The sequence below is a fragment of the Carcharhinus amblyrhynchos genome, chromosome 14 (assembly GCF_965287045.1).
Source record: "Carcharhinus amblyrhynchos chromosome 14, sCarAmb.v2.hapA, whole genome shotgun sequence".
Lineage (NCBI taxonomy): Eukaryota > Metazoa > Chordata > Chondrichthyes > Carcharhiniformes > Carcharhinidae > Carcharhinus > Carcharhinus amblyrhynchos.
In genome coordinates this window covers 37286873-37306273 of record NC_137337.1, presented here as the reverse complement: position 1 = coordinate 37306273, position 19401 = coordinate 37286873, and the positions used below count along the sequence as shown (strand labels likewise).

Below are 19401 nucleotides of genomic sequence, written 5' to 3'. Positions count from 1 at the left end.
ACATCACCTCCCTCTCTCTCTCTCTCTCTCTCTCTCTCTCTCTCTCTCTCTCTCTCAAGTCATGGTCTCATCAAGTGTGGCTGGATCCTGTCATTTGGGGAAAAAATAAACCTGCATTTATGTAGTTTTATTTCTGTTCATCTGACCCTTTCCTGGTGGTCAGTTGCCTGGTAGCTTCAATGACCAGATTTTATATTTATCATTGAAATTCTGCATCCAAGCATCTGGCCATTGTCCAGCATATCATGGTATCCTCTGCTGCTTGAGGGTGTGCAGGAAGTTAAATGCTCCAGTAAAGTTTGCAGACAAATTACTACATAACCTGTTACCTAGCACCCATCTTGACATTTTTGGGAGGGAGGATTGCTTTAAACAGTGTATAAAGCATTTATTTTTATTTTTACTGCTTCTCTACAACTGATTCCTATAACTTTTTGAACTATTTGATCTAATTAGCTAACTTTCCTTTATAGATGTGAAGAAAGACTGGTCAGATCATGCCTTGTGGTGGGAGAAGAAAAAAACTTGGCTCCTGAAAACCCACTGGACTTTGGATAAGTATGGTGTGCAAGCGGACGCCAAACTGATGTTCACACCTCAGCATAAAGTACTTCGCCTCCAGTTGCCCAATATGAAGACAGTGAAGGTGAAGGTCAACTTCTCAGACAGAGTCTTCAAAGCAGTGTCTGACATCTCCAAGACATTCAGTGAGTATCAGTATTATAGTCCCTGTTTATATACTTTCTGCGGTTTTTAGGTAGTAACCTAATGGTAAATTTACAATGCTAAGATCAACATTTTTCTTACCAACATAGATTGAACTTAAAGGTTTTATTTAAAAAGTTAGCAGTCATTTAGTTTATATGGATCAAGTTTTGCACTGAAAATGGTGGTAAGGCTATCCAGCATTTGCAATCATTGGAGCAAATAAGACATATTGCCCAGAGTTTCAATGTTGCGTATGGTGTTTGGCTGCAACATGGGATCTGCATTGTGTGTCCATGCTTCCAACATGGGATCTGTGTTGCATGTCCACGCTTCCAACGTGGCCCATGCTGGGTGCCATGTTGGGGAAGCTCAACACCATCTTCGAGGGAAATTAGGAATGAGCAATCACGTCCTGTGAAAGAATAAATTGTAAAAAATTCCACAAGTTTTAGGACCATGACCTGGAAATGTACAGAATAGACAGATTGTGACTTCAGATAGGATAAAACATTGATTTGATGTCAGTGCTGCTGTCTGACCTCCATTGGAACACTGCTCTTTTTTCCTCTGCCCCCTCCTCCCCTCCCCAAACAGTGCTACTTAAAGGAATTAGCTTCTACACATTCCAAAAGATCCAGCAGAAGCATTTGGTAGTTTGCGTAGTTTAATGTTGATGAAGTCAACCTCAAGTACTGCACGTGAGAAGGCCTTGATTCTGATTCCATTAAGTCTGGTTAGACCACTTGCTGCCAGTCATGGGTTCTGAGCTACCCCAATCACCTACAGTATGAAAGGAGATGGCGCAAAGATAGCAAAGAGGAGGATGGGCTGCTCACAGAGCAAAGAGAGTAAGAAGAGCTCCTTCAGCCTTAGGGATCTGAACCTTAGTCTTTCCAGGTTCATTCCTGTTACCCTACTATTATCAAATAAATCGGTTGGACTAAAACCTGGTGTTGTCAGACTTTTTACTGACCCTACACTAAACCCAGGAATAGTGTTTGCATCATCTGTATTTTACAAAGGAGGTAGTCACAGGAATATGCCATCTCTTGTAACCAGACCTGCAACTCCAAGCAGGCCAAGGACAGAACTGCCAGTGGCTGTGAAAGTGGCCATAGTTATCAATGTTTTTCACATTGCCCACTCCAGTCTGCAAGGATCCCAAAGTCTGTTTGCTGTTCCAGTTGCATTACAGAGCTAACTGGTGATGCCAGAGCATTAATTCTTTGTGAACAAATAGCAGAAGATGCATGTGTTTACCAGGATAGTGGATTACCCCATGGTGCAGAGTGCTATTGACTGCAAAGCTCTGTCTATGCAGGAGTGTATCTAAATGCTGAGACATACCCCAGCTGCAAAGATTACCACATGCTGAACATGTACTTGGTGTGCAACTGTGTTCAGCACATCATGATAGTGAATGCCCACTACCCTAGCAGCTATTATGATGCTTTTGTTCTGCATCAGTCTGCTGTTGCTCAGTATTTGAATACTTTGTCAAACCAGAGGGTGTGTGCTGGATGATGAGAGCTATCTACTTAACATCTGGATGAGGACTTTGCTGCACAATCTAACCTCACATGGCCAACATTTGTTTAATGAGAGCCATGTGGCCATGTTTAACATGGAGAAGATCATGGGTGATTAGGCAGATGTTCTATTGCCTGAACTGCTCTGGAGGAGCCTTGCAGTGCTTGGGACAGTGAGCAGAAAGTGGAACAGAGCAGTGCATCCATTTTCTGGCTGGGTTGCTCATGATTTGACTGCAGTTCCATTGCGCACTAAAGATCTCCTCATTTAGAATAGTTAAATGTCTTGCATCCCATCTTGCTGATCACTACAGATTATTGGCCAGAATCATAGAATCCCTACAGTGCAGAAGGAGACTATTAAGACCATTGAAACTGCCCTAACTCTGAAAGAATACCTAGGCCATGCCTTAATTCAACACACTTATCATGGCTAATCCATCCTGCATACACATTCTGGGACATTAAGGGACAATTTAGCGTAGCTAAATTGCTTAACTTGCACATCTTTGGCCTCTGGGAGGAAACCCATGCAGACATGGGGAATATGCAAACTCCCCACAGTCACCCAAGGCTGGAATTGAACCTGGGTCCCTGGTGCTGTGAGACAGCAGTGCTAACCTCTGTGCCATGCATAGAATGCTGAAATATAAGCCAACACACCATTCAAAATTAAGTTCATCATATAAGCCACCTAATATTTCATTAAACAAACACATTTTATCACCTTTTTGATGTATTCCCTTAATGCCTTTCTGGTGAATGGATGCTGACTTGCAGTGAGGGTAACTACAGGATGCCACAAGCAGCTCTGGGCCTCGAAGACCTGACTTCAGACTGCACCACCTTGGCAATTTGGGTTGGCAGGCTGACCAGAAAGTACTGGTGCAGCAAAATTGGGAGGAGTAATGCAGTCATCCTAAGGGGACACCAGGTCCATTCTCCACAGAACCAATGTAATTGCTGTTGATGCAATCCTGATTTATCTGTTGGGAGGATGGATTGCTCGACTGCTGCGACCCTGCAAACATCTTTAATAACTGTCTTTTGCAGCCATGGTGGTGGCTACTTGAGCCTACAGGACAACCAGCTGAGATTAAGTGACCTCAGGATCTGTCGCTCTTGGATGTCTGCTTTAGCGGCAGCAGAAGTGGATCATCAGACTTCAGATATTGCATCAAGATTGGGCCCACAAGTGCTGTTGTGGAATTGGTCAGCACTTCCAAACTGGAAATAATAAGCTCCAAGCTCTATACAGAGCCCTGCACCAAATTGGTGCTACACTTCTCTGCACTCCTGAACAATGACAGCAAGCTTAATGACAGACTTACCGATGCATCAAGCATTTCGTTGTACATACCCATCAACGCTTTTCTCTACCCCATTAATGTACTCGCATGCATTCTCTGCAGTAGAACTTGTGAATGTTTGTCTCTGTTTTCGGGCCTTATCCAATCATTTCCCTCAGTAATTTCCAACAACTGCACATGCATGGTTAAATATGGAAATTTGGAAGTTGCTTTTCGAGGTGCACTGCTCTTAATTTTGAGAAGCTCAGCATTAACACAAAGGCACAAAGTTAACCAAACACATCAGAAAACATGTAAACCCTTAATAGCATGGTAAGGGTTTTAATTTGGTACCAAATTCTTTTTAAAATCTGGAGTCTCATTTCTTCAGATTTTCATTATAGTTAAAGGTGTTACAAAAAAAAACTTAATTTTTCTCATCTCTGAATTCCATATCTCTTCTGCACTCCCTCCCTTCTTTTATTTCACTATGTATATGATTTGACATGAAACATTTGATGCTTGCCTCAGCAGTCCTGATTCTGTTCCATCTGATTTGAGGAGAAGCACAATTGCTTTCCATGTTACAAAAGTCCCAGTTCCCAGTAGTTATGTTGTTTTGGCACTCTAATTGCTGCAAATCACACCATAAAAGCCCAGACAGTCTGTGGGCAAGTGTGTAAGGCCAATGAATGGCAAGTGTTGCTGGTTGCTGTTGACCACAAACTCTAGGCCACCGGCTCTTAAACATTTACCGGAACTGATTTGGGAAAGTGTCTCTTAACATTTGAGACAAATTGCCCGCAATCAGCATCTATTAAGACGGGATCGCAACCAAAATTTAGTTGAACAAAAAACTATCAGAATAATTTTGGTTTCAACTCGCTATATTTAATTTCCATTGTGACAAATGGAACTCGAGCTATTTTTAAACTCACTTTGATTCTGGCCCGAACTTTGTAGCTCATCAGATAAAATTGGAAGGGCTTCCTTCTGCTTCCATAAGTGGATTAATGGCGGGGGAGTCAAATTTCATGATGTTGCAAAATATGCCATGCAGAATTGGTTGTTTAGAAAGCTTTTCAATATTCAATTATTTTTAATCCCTGGGAATTTGAAGGTTTTTTCCTCTTTTATATCAAGGTGAGTAATCTGAGCCTTTTTAGTCACTGCTTTCAAGTTAACAATTTTATGCTTCAACATACAGTTTACTCATCAATTATTTATTTATAGCCACTGAAGTAACTTATTATTTACAAACAATAGTAAATGACTTGGTTGCTGTTTTATTAATGCCTAGATTCAGCTTGTGTTGAAATGTATAAGGAAGTCCTACATTTATTTAGCATCTTATTCAGTTTTTCAAAAACAACTCAAAGGGTTGCATGGAAATTAATCCCATTAGAAGTGCACTCACTCACCACATAGTAGAACTGTGACCATGTTTAGGAGAGGAGGAGAAACTATTATGCTTCATTCATGCTGTGCAAAATGTAGCAGATTTATGCTGATATGCTTAGTGAACAAGGATTGATCGACACGGGGTTCTACCTCCAACAGTGGCTTGTTGGTCTCACCTAGATGCTGTGCAAAGAACTCCAGCTGCTGTTGGACCAGCTCCCTATTTAGTGACTTGCAGAGTACCAAAACCTCATGGAGTGCATTTGGGAGAGGTTCTCCAGGGATTCCGCTCCTCACTGCCTCACAGGGTGGGCTCCTAGTTCTTGGAAAGTCTCCACTGCTGCAAAACTGTGTAAAGGTTTTCAACCGTTGGGAACCCAAGCTTTATGCATGAACTGAGTAATGTTTGTATAACCTGATGCCCCAGGAGAGCTTCCAGCCAGAATTGGCAACCCTCCAAAAAGGTGGGGGAGGGGCACCTGGGCTGGGGTCCTGCACAAGGATCTCCAGCACATATTCTCCTCAATTTAGCTGGGAGCTTCCAGATACCTCAGCCCAACAGCAATCGCCCTATCTTCTTCCTGGCTGCCAATGTAGTGCTCCAAGGATCAGGATTTCCCACAGTGATAAAGGACCACTGGCAATGAAGTGAGGAAACCCATCATTTAGAACATGTACTGGAATCACATCCCAAAGGCAGGACCTTTTAGAACAGCGTATGAATTCAGGTGAAAGTTTAAAAAATTGAACATTCCAAGATGCAGCCAAACCTGGGATATTTGCCTCCATGGATTTGTTGTGCAATAATGAATTTTGAAAACGTGTAGGTTTTTCTATTCAAAATATGTTGCTGTGATCTTCGGTAAAAAGTCTGACAACACCAGGTTTTAGTCCAACCGATTTATTTGATAGTAAACGCACAAGCTTTCAGGGTTAGTCCCTTCGTCAGGTGAATGGAGAGTTCTGGCCTCAGACAGAGCATATAAAGCACAGACTGTTTAGAGATTACTGATTAGAATGCGAATCCTTACACCTAACCTGCTGTTCCAGACCTGAAGTGGCTGACAATGTGAGGTGGAAGGAGCGCTGATCACAGGTTACAGAGATGTGTATTGTCTCCAGACAGTACAGTAAGTGAGGTTTTGCAAACCCAGGCAAGTCATGGGGGTTACAGATAGTGCAACATGAACCCAGGATCCCTGTTGAGACCGTCCTCATGTGTGCGGAACTTGGCTATCAGTCTCTGTTCAGTGACTCTGCGCTGTCATGTGTCGTGAAGGCCGCCTTGGAGAATGCTTACCCGGAGGTCAGAGGCTGAATGCCCGTGACCACTGAAGTGTTCGCCAACAGGAAGGGAACAGTCTTGCCTGGTGATTGTCAAGCGATGTTCATTCATCCATTGTCGTAGCGTCTGCATGGTCTCCCCAATGTACCGTGCTTCGGGATATCCTTTCTTGCAACGTATCAGGTAGACAATGTTAGCCGACTTGCAAGAGTATTTACCATGTACCTGGTGGATGAAATTATCACGTGTGATGATGGTATCCATGTCGATGATCCGGCATGTCTTGCAGAGGTTGCTGTGGCAGGGTTGTGTGGTATTGTGGTCACTGTTCTCCTGAAGGCTGGGTAGTTTGCTGCGAACAATGGTTTGTTTGAGGTTGTGTGGTTGTCTGAAGGCAAGAAGTGGGGGTGTGGGGATAGCCCTGACGAGATGTTCGTCTTCATCAATGATATGTTGAAGACTCCGGTCTTGAACAGCAGGTTAGGTGTAAGGATTCGCATTCTAATCAGTAATCTCTAAACAGTCTGTGCTTTATATGCTCTGTCTGAGGCCAGAACTCTCCATTCACCTGACGAAGGGACTAACCCCGAAAGCTTGTGCGTTTACTATCAAATAAATCGGTTGGACTAAAACCTGGTGTTGTCAGACTTTTTACTGTGTTTACGCCAGTCCAACGCCGGCATACCCACATCATGACGCTGTGATCGTCACCATTGTCGTGTATCCCATGGTACACCAATCCCATTTTAAATTCTGACCCTCCAGTTGAAATAAAGAATGTTCCTTTGTATCATGTGCAACTCATTTCAACAGTAGATTTTATTTTAGCCACATGCATGAATCAATTGCACCATTAATTTTACAAAATCTCTGAAAAATGAATGATTTAACCCTCATTTTGCCATGGGGTTGGGGAGTGGAAATACTACAGTTTCAGTAACTTGTATGTTAGAAATATGAAGGAGAAAAATATTCCAACACTTTGTTAGTACTGCATTACTGCAACTCTAATACAGCCTACATTGTAGTGTTAACGTAAGCCTACCTGTGACTTAAAAATTTACTTGTTTTAAATACAGTGGTGCACTTAGTAATTTTAAAGAAAAGCTGCCAACAATGCAGGAAATACTGATATCTATAATTTTAGTTGTCGTCAGATGAGTTTTTAATTGCACTTCTGTTTATAGTTGAAAAATAATAATAGGGACGATTCTCCCCATAAAGTTCTAAGTGCTGAATTGGCCAGAAAACAGATGTAAATCATTGTTTTTTTCAGTGTAACTTCACACTCAAATCTTCCACAATGCAGAGGTTGCATATATCATAAAAAGCTCAGGAAAGGTGGGGCCTATTCATGCTGGAGGCTGACATTTCCGGGCCTCTGCGCATGCGCTGTGGTCTCTGTCTGTCGGCCTGCATTTGCTAGTTGGCATGATTGTGGCCCCCACGAGCGTTCCTGGCTATCCCAAACCTGGCCTTCCTCCAGCCCTAACCAATTCCCACGCAGAGTGGCAGTGGGAAGTCCCGTCCCCTTGGCACTGCCCCATGCCTTGTGGGTAGTGCAAGGTGACTGCCTAATCATGAATACTTTGCCTCTGGGCAGTACCAGGGCACAAGCTGGCAGTGCCTGGTTGCCCATGCCCAGGGGAGCCCAGATTAAACCCCCTTCACTCCAGCATGTTCTCCTGTTACATCCCTGAAAGTGAACAGCTGGTCTGAATCCTGCTAGAGTGAAATTGTATCGGTGGGATGGGAAATGGTAGAGGGCCCAGAGATTTCAGCCCAGGGCCCACTAATCACATTAAATCTGACTCTAATGTTATTTTAATGTCATTTTAAATCACTTACCTGCTGTTTCTGTTAGTTTCCAGTGTGGTCCCAAGCACTGTAAATATCTGGTGCTTGGAGATGTACACGCGGCAGGAAAGCATGTACAAATCCCGTGAAACAGCCCAGGCGTGATTCTTCCGGCCTGTTGTGCTAAAAGATTCATGCAGCAGGATGGAAGAATCGCTCCCAATGTTACTGATTACTTGAATTTGCTTTAATTTTAAAACTAGCATGGTTTAATAGATATGCTCATGATTACTACCAACATTGATTGTAACCCATGATTATGAAATTTGATAAATTGGATCAATGTGCACGTTCATGCACAGGTAGAGTTAACAACCCTATCCACATCAGAGCTTTCCGTTTGCAGCCTTTCTCTGTCGGTTTTTAATGACTTCCTTGAGGTGTTGATCTAATTTCCTCTTAACATTTAACTTGACTTAATGGCCACTTTAAAAGTTAATGAATTCCATATTTTAATAATTTTCATAAGTTCTGAGACCTGGTTTAAACACAGAGCTATTGATTTGAATTTTAAGGAAAGTAGCATGAGAGATCTTTGGGGAAGAATGAAACCTGAATAACAACAAGATTAGAAAGTAAATTATTTTAAATCTTCATGACCCAGTGAATGCTGTTTAGAATTTCGCATGAACTGTGCTTAATTAGAGTACCTTGTCTTGTTCTACTGTTTTCCTCTTGCAATTTTGTTTCTCCCCTCTGCTCGTGAGGGTGAGTTCATTTCTAGAACTCTCTAAACTTAACTGCAGCTGAACACTACATCTTTCCAGATGCTCCTTGAACCTTCCCCCTTTTTGGTCATTTGCCAAATTTAGTTTAATTAAAATTTAACCTTCCAGACTGATAACCAAACTAATTTTGATATATTTATTACTTTACATTGGCAATAGTCTTACTGCCTCTGAAATGTGCCCAATATGTAAATAGATTGAAATCATCCTCGATTACTGCAGTACCTTTTTTACACACCCCTTGCATTTATTCTTTTCCTGTATGATCTGTCAAACAGTGAAGTTATTAGGGGGCCTTTTGAACTACTACTGCAAGAGGCCTCTTACTTTTTCTTATGTCTACCCAAAGAATATCTTGCTTTGAGTGAAGGTCATGCCTCACTACTGCACTAACATCTTCCTTAACTAACTGAACTACCAGCATTTTCTCTTTCCACAAGTACTGCCAGATCTACTGAGTTTATCGAGCATCTTCTGTTTTATTTCAGATCTTCAGCATCCGCAGCATTTTGCTTTTATTTCAGAGCTATCACATCACGTTTTCGCTGCCTTCTATCTTTTCAAAATGTCAAATACCCTTGAATATTCAGGTCCTAGCCATAGTCATCTCACCACCATGCCTCTAATGGCTATCAGGTCATAGATATTTATTTCTATCTGTGCAAACCATTCTACTTTGTTACAAATTCTGTGCATGTTCAGATACAGAGTCTTTAACTCTATCTTTTTATCATTTTTGCAAACTTTGGCTCATCTGCTGGTGCTATTTAAGTTTGTATGCTCTGTCCCTTCCTGTCGCTATTTGACTATCATTACCCAAAATGCTACCATGCAAGTTCCCTTTTACTACCATATTACTACCTTTTACCACCTTCCTTATTCAGCAAAACAGATCTAACAGCTGTAGTTCAAGAATTATGTTCCCATTGAGTAGAATAGGTGGATGGAGAAAAAAAATCTCCAAGACTGGAATATTCATGCTGGCTCAATGGATGGCTTGTATGGTTTTCATCAAATTGTAGGATGCTATTACTGCAAAATTACCACTGAATCATTCAAAAAATGCAGAATGTTCAATTTAGCGAATGGAGAGGAAGGTGATTTGTTATGGAGATTATTCTGAAATGGGAAGTGATACATCTGATCCAGATTGGGATCCTTACGATGATTCCATAGCCAAAATGATTCAGAATGATGAATGCTGTGTTGGATGCCGAAGACTGAATTTTACAAGTTTTAAAACCATTTTATTTTGTACAATTAATTTAATAAACTGTACCACATTAATTTGAAATGAATTACTGATGTTATGGTGGTTTTTCACATTTCAAAACAGTAAACACCTGGTAGTTCATATTTTATACTCGGCAAATAAGCTGATCCCCATTTGTGGAATGAATTTTGGAGGCTTTAAAGATTAACTTTGTCTACAGTAGCCTCTTTAAATTGTCAATCAAACTGAACTCATTGTCCTGCTGTGACAATTATAGCTTTTGAAATCCAGCCAAGCATTCATAATGACATCATGGTCTTTTTGAAGAAATTTCAATAATAAAATGCATCACCAGATACTTTTTTTTCCATAACTTACAGCAGCTGGCCTGTTGACCAAAGTAGTCCAGCAAAAGATTTGTTTTCACTCTTGACTGCCTGTTTACTTCCAAAGTTTAAGGGAGATGGGTATTTAAGAAAAAACCTACAGATCATGACCATCATTCAGACCTTGCCTGTGCTTCAGAAGTGATTGCACCTACTACATATTTGTGACTCCTTTATAGGTTAAAGACCTTGCAGCAGCCAAAGCGGAGTCCACCTGAATTCATCAACTGAGTTTGGGTTTCCCCTCGCTTGTGAATCGCGTCCTACCGATTTTTCACGTCCATTTTAAAGTCTGCAAAATCTGACTGTGCAAAAGTCTGGCCATATGTCACCGTTTGTGAAATCTAAATGTATTTTTATTTATTTCTTTGCTTATTTTGCATTTTGAGGGTTAGATGGTACTGTATAAAAAATGGTTTATTGGTGCCTAAGTCTCCAAGATGGCATGCTTGAAATTTGAAACCTTACTACCCTGTGTGGTTCTGTTGGGGCAGGAGAGAGAACTATTGAATCGATCTGCTGTAGAATTTTTTTTAAATGCAGACTAATCCACTGCATGCATTTTTTTTCTAGGTTAAAGGTAGCTAGGAAAGCAACAGTCTGAAGCCCTCTTTTTACGTGAATCATGAAATATGAACTCCACTGACATTTGCTTGAAATCATTCTGAAGTAAAACTTGCAAAATCTAACTAAAGATAATGGTTCAATTTATATTGAATGTAATGTATCTAAAATTTCTAATGGATTTATTGCTTCACCAGCTTTCAGATTCTGTATAAACTGTCTCTGTACTGCTGTGGTTCATCTTTCACCTATATTGGTGAAAACAAGCATTCAGAAAAGTTCATTTTTCAATGAACAGAATCATTTGAATAGCTCCAAACCTAAACAAATCACAGGAAGCTTTTAATATTGCACCAAAGTCACATGCAAAACCTCAATCACAACAAAATAGGAGCAGGAGTAGACCACATGGCCCATTTAAGTCTGTTCCATTGTTCAATATGATCATGGCTGAACTTGGCCTTCAACTCCGTTCCTCCGTGCATTCCCCACCCATTCGCCATGTTCCTTGATTCCCTATGGCTCTTGGTGTCCTTAGGCATCAAATAATCTGTTTGTTCCAGACAGATTCATTGTATTCAGTAATGGGACAACCATAATCCTTCCATTGCAGAGTATTCCAAAGATTCGCAACCTTTTTGAATGAAGTAATTTCTTCTAATCCCATACATTATTGATAAGTCCTTTATCTTGAGACAACCCCATACTTTGTTTCCACAAGTCAGGGAATCCAATCTCTTACTCATTCATATGCTGTCTATAAACTCACTGCAGCCTCCCAATAGCTTACCTTTCCATTTCTTTGTATCATCCACAAACGTGACACATTACTGTCTGTCTCTTCTTCTAAATCAGTAGTACAGATTGTTTAATAGCTGGAACCCCAGCACTGACACTTGTGGTACTCTACTATGCTTATCTGTTGACCAATCCTCTCCATACTACAAGTTAAGTTAATTATTTTCTTTCCATAAATCCAAAAACCACACATTCTTTGAAATTTGTTTGTCTTTTAGCGCAGGAAGTCTCTGACTCGAGCTGACACTCACCTCATCAACCACACCTGACCTTAGTGCAGGAAGTCTAATTGTTTGTCTGCACTGTTTCCCTTGTAATTTTTTTGTCTGCATTGTTTATCTTGCAAACCCTCTTCTACAAGCAAAATCTCATATGGCACCATGGTGGGAATTTATTACTGGTACTCTGTATTTATTACTCAGTGGTACATTTTTTCTAGCTATTTTATTTACTTGTACTTTAAACTATAGCTAACTTAGGCTCCAGCAATTGGAATGTAAGGAGGCGTAAGCCTATATGTGGTATCTATAAAACAAAATAATCCGAAACACAATCCGCCAGGATGGTTTTGAATAAAGGATACTCAACCTGTAATATCTCTAACTTTGTACACTTGCCTATTAACCTTTTCAGGTGGCACCTTTGTCCTACATTTGCTGGTTCCCATTTATCTACCTTTTGTTACATTCTCAAACTGCAATAAATTTGTGAAACAGATTTCCCTTTATTATAATCACAGAATTTCTATGATGCAGAAGGTGGCCATTCAGCCCATTGAGTTTGCACCAACTGTCCAACAGAGCATCTTACACAGGCCCATTCTCCCCCTTATCCCCCTTACCTGCTCATATTTAGATTGTGGGAGAAAACCCATGCAGACACTGGGAGAATGTAGACTCCACACAGACGCGCGCACACACACACCTCACCCAAGCCTGGGATCAAACACGGGTCCCTGGCACTGAGGCAGCAGAGCTAGCCACTGCGCTGCCCTCTTTTATAGTATCTGTAGTAGCATGTTAATTAACATAAGACAGTATAACAAGGAATTTTGCATATTATTAAAAGGTCCTGCACAGGCATGAAAAGCTTTCTTGCGATCTAATGCATAATTCAGTAATGATGTGGAGATGCCGGCATTGGACTGGGGTGGGCACAGTAAGAAGTCTCAACACCAGGTTAAAGTCCAACAGGATTTATTTGGAATCACAAGCTTATGGAGCACTGCTCCTTCACCTGAAGAAGCAGTAGCGCTCCAAAAACACACACATTTGTTGATTTGATCTGATGGCTTGTTGTCTTGCGTTATCTTAAATGGTGAATGTTGACTTAACTAATCAGAACTGAGCTTGAACTTGCTCTTGCCCAATGTCCAAAGGTTGCTGGATGACCATCCAGAGACGAGCTGTTTTCTTTCATCTTCTCGTAATATCCCACCCCAACCAAACTTCTGTTTCGACAAAAACTGGCTAATTAGTTAAAACTGCATACGTTGGGGATCAAGACTGGCACGTAATCCATCTCTACATCTCTAAAATCCCAAATTCAACTTTTTGATATTTTTAGCAAAAATGATGACCTAATTTACAAGACTGACAAGTACATATTCTGTTAATTTATCAGTTTTTTTAATTCATTGAGGGCATTGGTGGCTGAACCAGCATTCATTGCCCATCTCTAATCGCTCTTAAACTGAGCGGCTTATTATACCATTTCAAAGGGTATTTGAAAATCAACCACACTGCTGTGGGTCTGATCTTGAGGAGCATGTGGGACAGACTGGGTAAAGATGACAGACTTCCCTCCCTAAAGAATTAGGTGCATTTTTACGATGACTGATTTTGATTTCATGGCCATCATTAGAGTTTTAATTCCAGATTTTTTTTTTAAATTTAATTCTGATTCCACCACCTGTTATGGTGGGAGTCGAACTCAGGTCCCCAGAGCATTACCCTGAGTCTTTGGATTACTAGTCTAATAACAATACCACTAAGTGATAGCCAATATGTAGCATTCGATGCATAACTTTTTATTTGCTCTTTAAAATTTATCATGTATTTGTTTTTTTTTGGCTACAGATTGAGTCCAGTTCTCTATTGTGACTCTCCCAATCCCAAAGTTTTCAATTTCCACTGCTGTTTATATTATTTCACAAGCTTGTCATTCACATGACATTCTGACTTTTTGAAGTGTGCATTATAGTTCAGTTAATGATTTATAATCACAATGAACTGAATTGAATTTTTAGAGCAGAAATAAAACACATGCTTTTCCCTTTTGGATTCAAATCATATTCTCTTGGTGCCAAAACAGCACTGTAACCCCACAGTGCCATTTTATTGCTTACTTGGAGATGTTTTCAAGTATGCCAAATCCAAATGTGTTTAGAAATTATATGAAGACTTGGCATCAGCATGATATTCTTGTGGCTCATTGCTCTAATTTGTACACCTTGCTCAACCAGCCTTATTTCCAGAGGGAATTTTGGGAGCATTGTTTATTGCTAATTTACCTGCTTAAAAGTCTTGTCAATTCCTAATTATCTTACTCTAACAGACATAAGGCATCCTGAAGAACTCTCACTCCTGAGGAAACCTAAAGATCCAACAAAGAAGAAAAAGCGAAAAGTTGAAGAAAAAGACCAAGGTGAAGATGATGCACTGGAGTTGGAGGGACCTTTAATTACTCCAGGATCAGGTCTGTAAAAGTGTGCTGTCTACAAAAAAGAAAAATATATATGCCATTGGAGGGTGACCAGAATGAATATTGATGTTTCAGTCTGATTGATGGAGGCTGTATGCTTCTTCATCTGCAAGATGTGTTGCAGAATTTACATGCCGCCACCACCACCTATTCTACCAATGACTTACAAATCATGCAATTTACACAATCGGTCATACTACACCAGAGGGAAGCTAGATGTAGACATGTAATACTTGTATTCCACAATCACACTATAGTATCACTTTTCATAAGTATTAGAACACACACAGACTATGATTAAGTATGGGAAAGAAAAGAATTGGGATAAATCCAAATCAAATGCATAACTATTTTTACTTAGAAAGCAACATGTGCTTGAACCAATTTGAGCTTTTTTCCGGCACACTGAATTAAGCTCAAATATGCAAACTGACTTTTTTTAACGTAGAAATCTAATGTGCAAATTTGACCTTTGCAGAGCAGTGGATCCTGAAACAGGATTCAGTTGCTCCTTGAGTCCTTGTTACTCCATGTGACAGAGACATAGTAGAACCTGGCATTCTACATTACACTTCTCAAACTTAGATCAGTAATATCACTTCAGCAGAACCCACACAACTGTATAAAGACAGCTTCATTCTGACTTTTTACCTGTGCTTGGTAATCTGACACTGTTTCAGCTGACACATGGCAATTGAATGTTCCCTGCACAGAGGAGTTATACGAGAAGTCATAAAAGAACTGACAAGTTACCTTTTAAAATCCTCTTCCTGAAGTTCTACTTTGAGTTTCATTGCATACACCAGGGGCACCAAGATAATACCCTAATTCTGGCCCAAGTAGCATCTGCATTGCTCATGCAAAGTAATTTTCAGATGTAAAAACCCTGGATTGGCGACATTGAGTGCAGCACATATTGCAACTCTGGAGCATTAAGCATTAGTACTACACAGTTGCAGCATCAAATGGAAAGCATTAAGCTTCCTTCTAGATGCAAGTTGCTTAAAGCATATGGACCTAATTGTTTAAGGTCAGTCTTAAACAGTTATTAGCTAGCAGTTGTCAGCTACAGTATGTTTGTGGCTTCCAATAGAAGGGTTAAATTTTGCACTTCCTCCTTCATATTTGTTAGAAAAATGGGGGAGCATAACTTCTAATGCATGTTAATTTGAAATTTTAAGTGAATCATTAAACCAATTGAAAATTTTAATGCGTTAACCTAGTAGCCAAATAATGTTTACCAAAAATTCAATTTCTAAAGAGGAAGTCTCCAGTTGATGGACTGAAAAAGTTATATATTGTAAAATGGGAAACTAATTTCTGCCAAGAACCTTCCATATATTAGGTCTTCACTGCTTTCAAAACCTGCATATGTCATTTATATGCTACTTAGGAATGGAAAATGTACATTATATAAAGTAAGTATTGTGCATTTTTTTTAAGCTTTCACCACACCACTGCATTTACTAATTTGTTTAAACCATTTTCATTCGTTGAAGCTTTTTTACATTTAGGATGTAAATTAAGTCTTTGCAATCTTAACACCCTGATCACACAACACCTGATTCTCATTTCTCTATAGTGTTTTAATCTGCCTTTTTTTAAATGATGTCTAGAAACTGATGAGGAACAGTAAAATGTGGGTGCTAAAGTACAGAAATCACAAAAAGCTAGTAGAACATATAAAGAATAATTAAAGGTAAAATAATGTTGGCCTTTTTCTTAAGGGGGCTGGTATACAAAGGAGTAAGAGTTATGTTACTTATGTAAAGCTCTGGTTAGACCCCATTTAGCGTTTTCCCTTCAGCTTTGGGCATCAAGCCTCAGGAAGAGTGCATCTGGTTTGGAGGGGCTGTAGCACACATAATATTGATGTTTGTTAAATTATAAAGTGAAATATTGTCTAGACTAGCCTTTTCATTTGATTACAGAAGATTAAGGTTTGATCTACTTGAGGTGGTAAGATGATTAAGAGCTGTTACGACAAATTTATTTCCACTGAGGGAGCAGTCCAGAACAAGCGGGTATGGCCTTAAAATCTGAACCAGACCAAAGTGCAATGGATGTAAATTGAAAGTAAAGTTTATTCGCTAGTTACAGGTAGGCTGACACTCACACTCCAAAGGTACTGTGAAAATCCCCAAGTTGCCACATCTGGCGCCTGTTCAGGTACACTGGGGGAGAACTTAGCATCTATCTTCCACTGCAAAAGCTGTTCAGGCTAGATCAACAATTTTCAAACTTGAGATTGATAGATTTTTGTTAGGTCAGGTTATTGAAGGATACATTGAATTAAGACACACATCGATAGTAATCTAATTGAATGGCAGAACAGGCTCGAGGGCTGAATGACCTTATTTTGTTCATTATATGATATAGTCTTAAGGTTTCAAAGATCAGAGAGACAGCATCAGCCTTGTGTTGAGGTGCGTTTTAATTGTAGTTTTCAATATTTGCATGTTTGGAGTAATGTCCTGAGTTTGATCAGGACTAGTTTACAGGGATTTAGCTTAGTCCACCATCCCTAATTGGATAACAAAATTGTTGAATTTCATTCCATGGTTGAAGTTAGGGTTAAAAGTCAAATGACATCTGGATGCAGAATGCAACTGTTACCAGAACAAAAAGGGCTGATTTTTAATTGGAATAGCATATCTGGAAAATAAATTGGAGATATTGAACTGTTGTCCTTTATGACCTGTCTTCCTAGGGAAAATTCCTTTCCTTAAATATTTTCTTGTTCCAAGAATTTACAGACTTCTGATATTCAGCCTCCCTTGGGGGAAAACTAGGTTCTCAGAACTGCTAGAGCCGAGATTCAACCACAGTTGTTTTCACTCATATATAATCTGGATATGTGGATACCGAACAGATAATTCTTGTAGCTCCCCAGTTACAGCTTGGTCTGTTGATGAAGCAGCTTTCTAATTGGTACACATCTTTCTGATGTTTTGATAATCTAGTCTGAAGGTGTGCAAGTTGCTAAAGGATTTCTTTCTGAAGTTATGTTCATTTTAATTGAAAAAAATGGTTTAAGATTGATAGCTGAGGGAAAATGTTCAGAATTTGCATGGCTGGAATTTCTCCTGAGTTTGTTTGGTACCTAGTCATAGTGTTTTATTTTAGCCTACCTATCTCTACTTGGACAGAAAAGTTGTTGAATAACGTTGAAGCTGAAGTTGAAAGGATCTGATCTAGTAATCTAAATCTCAAGACCCAGTAGCATCTTAGTAAATCTTTTCTGCACTTTTTTTTTCTAATTTATTAATATCCTTTCTATGATAAGGTGATCAGGAATTTACAGTTTTCCAAGTCTGGCTTTAATGTCTTGCACAACTCCAACAAGACATCCTAACTCCTGTAGTCAATATTCTGACCAATGAAGTTAAAACTGCTGAATGCCTTCACCACTACCCTGTCCACCTATGGCTTTCAAGGAGCTATGAACCTGTACTCCTAGTTTTTGTTCAAACTCTCCCCAGTGCTGTACCATTTAACTGTATAGGTCCTGCCCCGATTTGATTTGCCAAAGTGCATCACTTCACCTTTTGTAAGCTAAACTCCATTGCCATTTGTTGGCCCACTGGCCCAATTGATCAAAATCCTGTTGCAATCCTAGATAACATCTTTCATTGTCCACTATGCCACCAATCTTGGCGTCATCTGCAAACTTAGTAACCATGCCTCCATAAGTATTCACACAAATCATTAATATAAATAACAGTGGACCCAGCACAAATCCTTGAAGCACACTGCTGGTCACAACCAGGTTTGAAAAACCCCCTACAACCACCCTCTGTCTTCTGTCATCAAGTCCATTTTCTATCTAATTGGCTTCCTCACCCTGGATCCTGTGAGATTTAATCTTATGCAACATCCAACCATGTGTTATCTATTTTCGTTCCGATGTGTAATACCTCATGCAGCCCTAATAAGTTTCATCTGCTCTCAGTCTGCTCATTTAAATACTTTGTCTAGCACATGCACTTCGCCAAATTGCATTGGATTCCTGAATCAATCATCTGAAAGGTTCCTGAATCAAAAGTCCTTTGTAGGGCTTTGAATTTCTAGTGACCCCAACACTGAATCCCTGGGCATCTGAACTCTATTTCCCTAGCATAACTCCTCCACAAAGTACCTGTTGTTTTCTAACCTTTAATAAATGGCTTATTCATACTTAACATTTAACCTTGACTCCCCATTATTTTGAGTTTAATTAATAGCCTTTTACCCGAGACTTTGTTAAATGATTTCCAGCAAGTCTAAATGCAGCATGAAATAGGATTGCCTTGCCGTAATTCATCTGAGATGTCACTTCCTTAAAGAAGTTGAGGATGTTTTTATGACAGTATTTCTCTCCTTCTGATCACTCGTTGATTGTTGTTCAGTTAATATTGTGTAATTGAGAGGTAGCACAAGTTAGTGCAGCATGGTGGTACAGTGATTAGCACTCTTGCCTCAGTGCCAGGAGCCTGTGTTTGATTCCCAGCTTGGGTCACTGTGTGGAATTTGCGCACTCTCCCCATGTCTGAGTTTCCTCCGGGTGCTCCAGTTCCCTCTCCCCACAGTCCGAAAGACCTGCTGGTTACGTGCATTGGCCTTGCTAAATTTTCCTTCAGTGCGTCAGAGCAGGGGCTGGAGTGTGGCGTCCGGAAGATTTTCACAGTAACTTCATTGCAGTGTGAATGTAAGCCTACTTGTGATATTAATAAATGAACTTAAAACTTAGAGGCAATCCTCATAGTTGAAACCACGCGTGGTGAGTAAAGCTGCTTCTTCAGGATTCTAGAACAGTCTGAACTTTTTGCATGGCTAGATATTGAAAGTAAGACACTGCTGTATTCAAAAAGGAACTTTTTTTGCTTTGTGATTTAAGTGTAGGCAGGAGCATCATATTATGAATAAAGTTTGCTGAGTTTTGTTAGAATTGGATTCATTTG

The 19401-nt window shown here is 39.9% G+C and overlaps 1 protein-coding gene across 4 annotated transcripts in view; it reads left to right on the top strand.

The window, feature by feature from the left end:
• fermt2 (FERM domain containing kindlin 2) overlaps nt 1-19401 on the top strand; it is a 116857-nt gene that overhangs the window by 40234 nt on the left and 57222 nt on the right. For all 4 annotated transcript variants that reach the window (XM_080202709.1, XM_080202708.1, XM_080202707.1 and 1 more), the window contains exons 3-4: nt 474-707; nt 14315-14455. In XM_080202709.1, coding sequence (XP_080058835.1) covers nt 474-707; nt 14315-14455 — 375 coding nt within the window. The remainder of the gene's footprint in view (nt 1-473; nt 708-14314; nt 14456-19401) is intronic.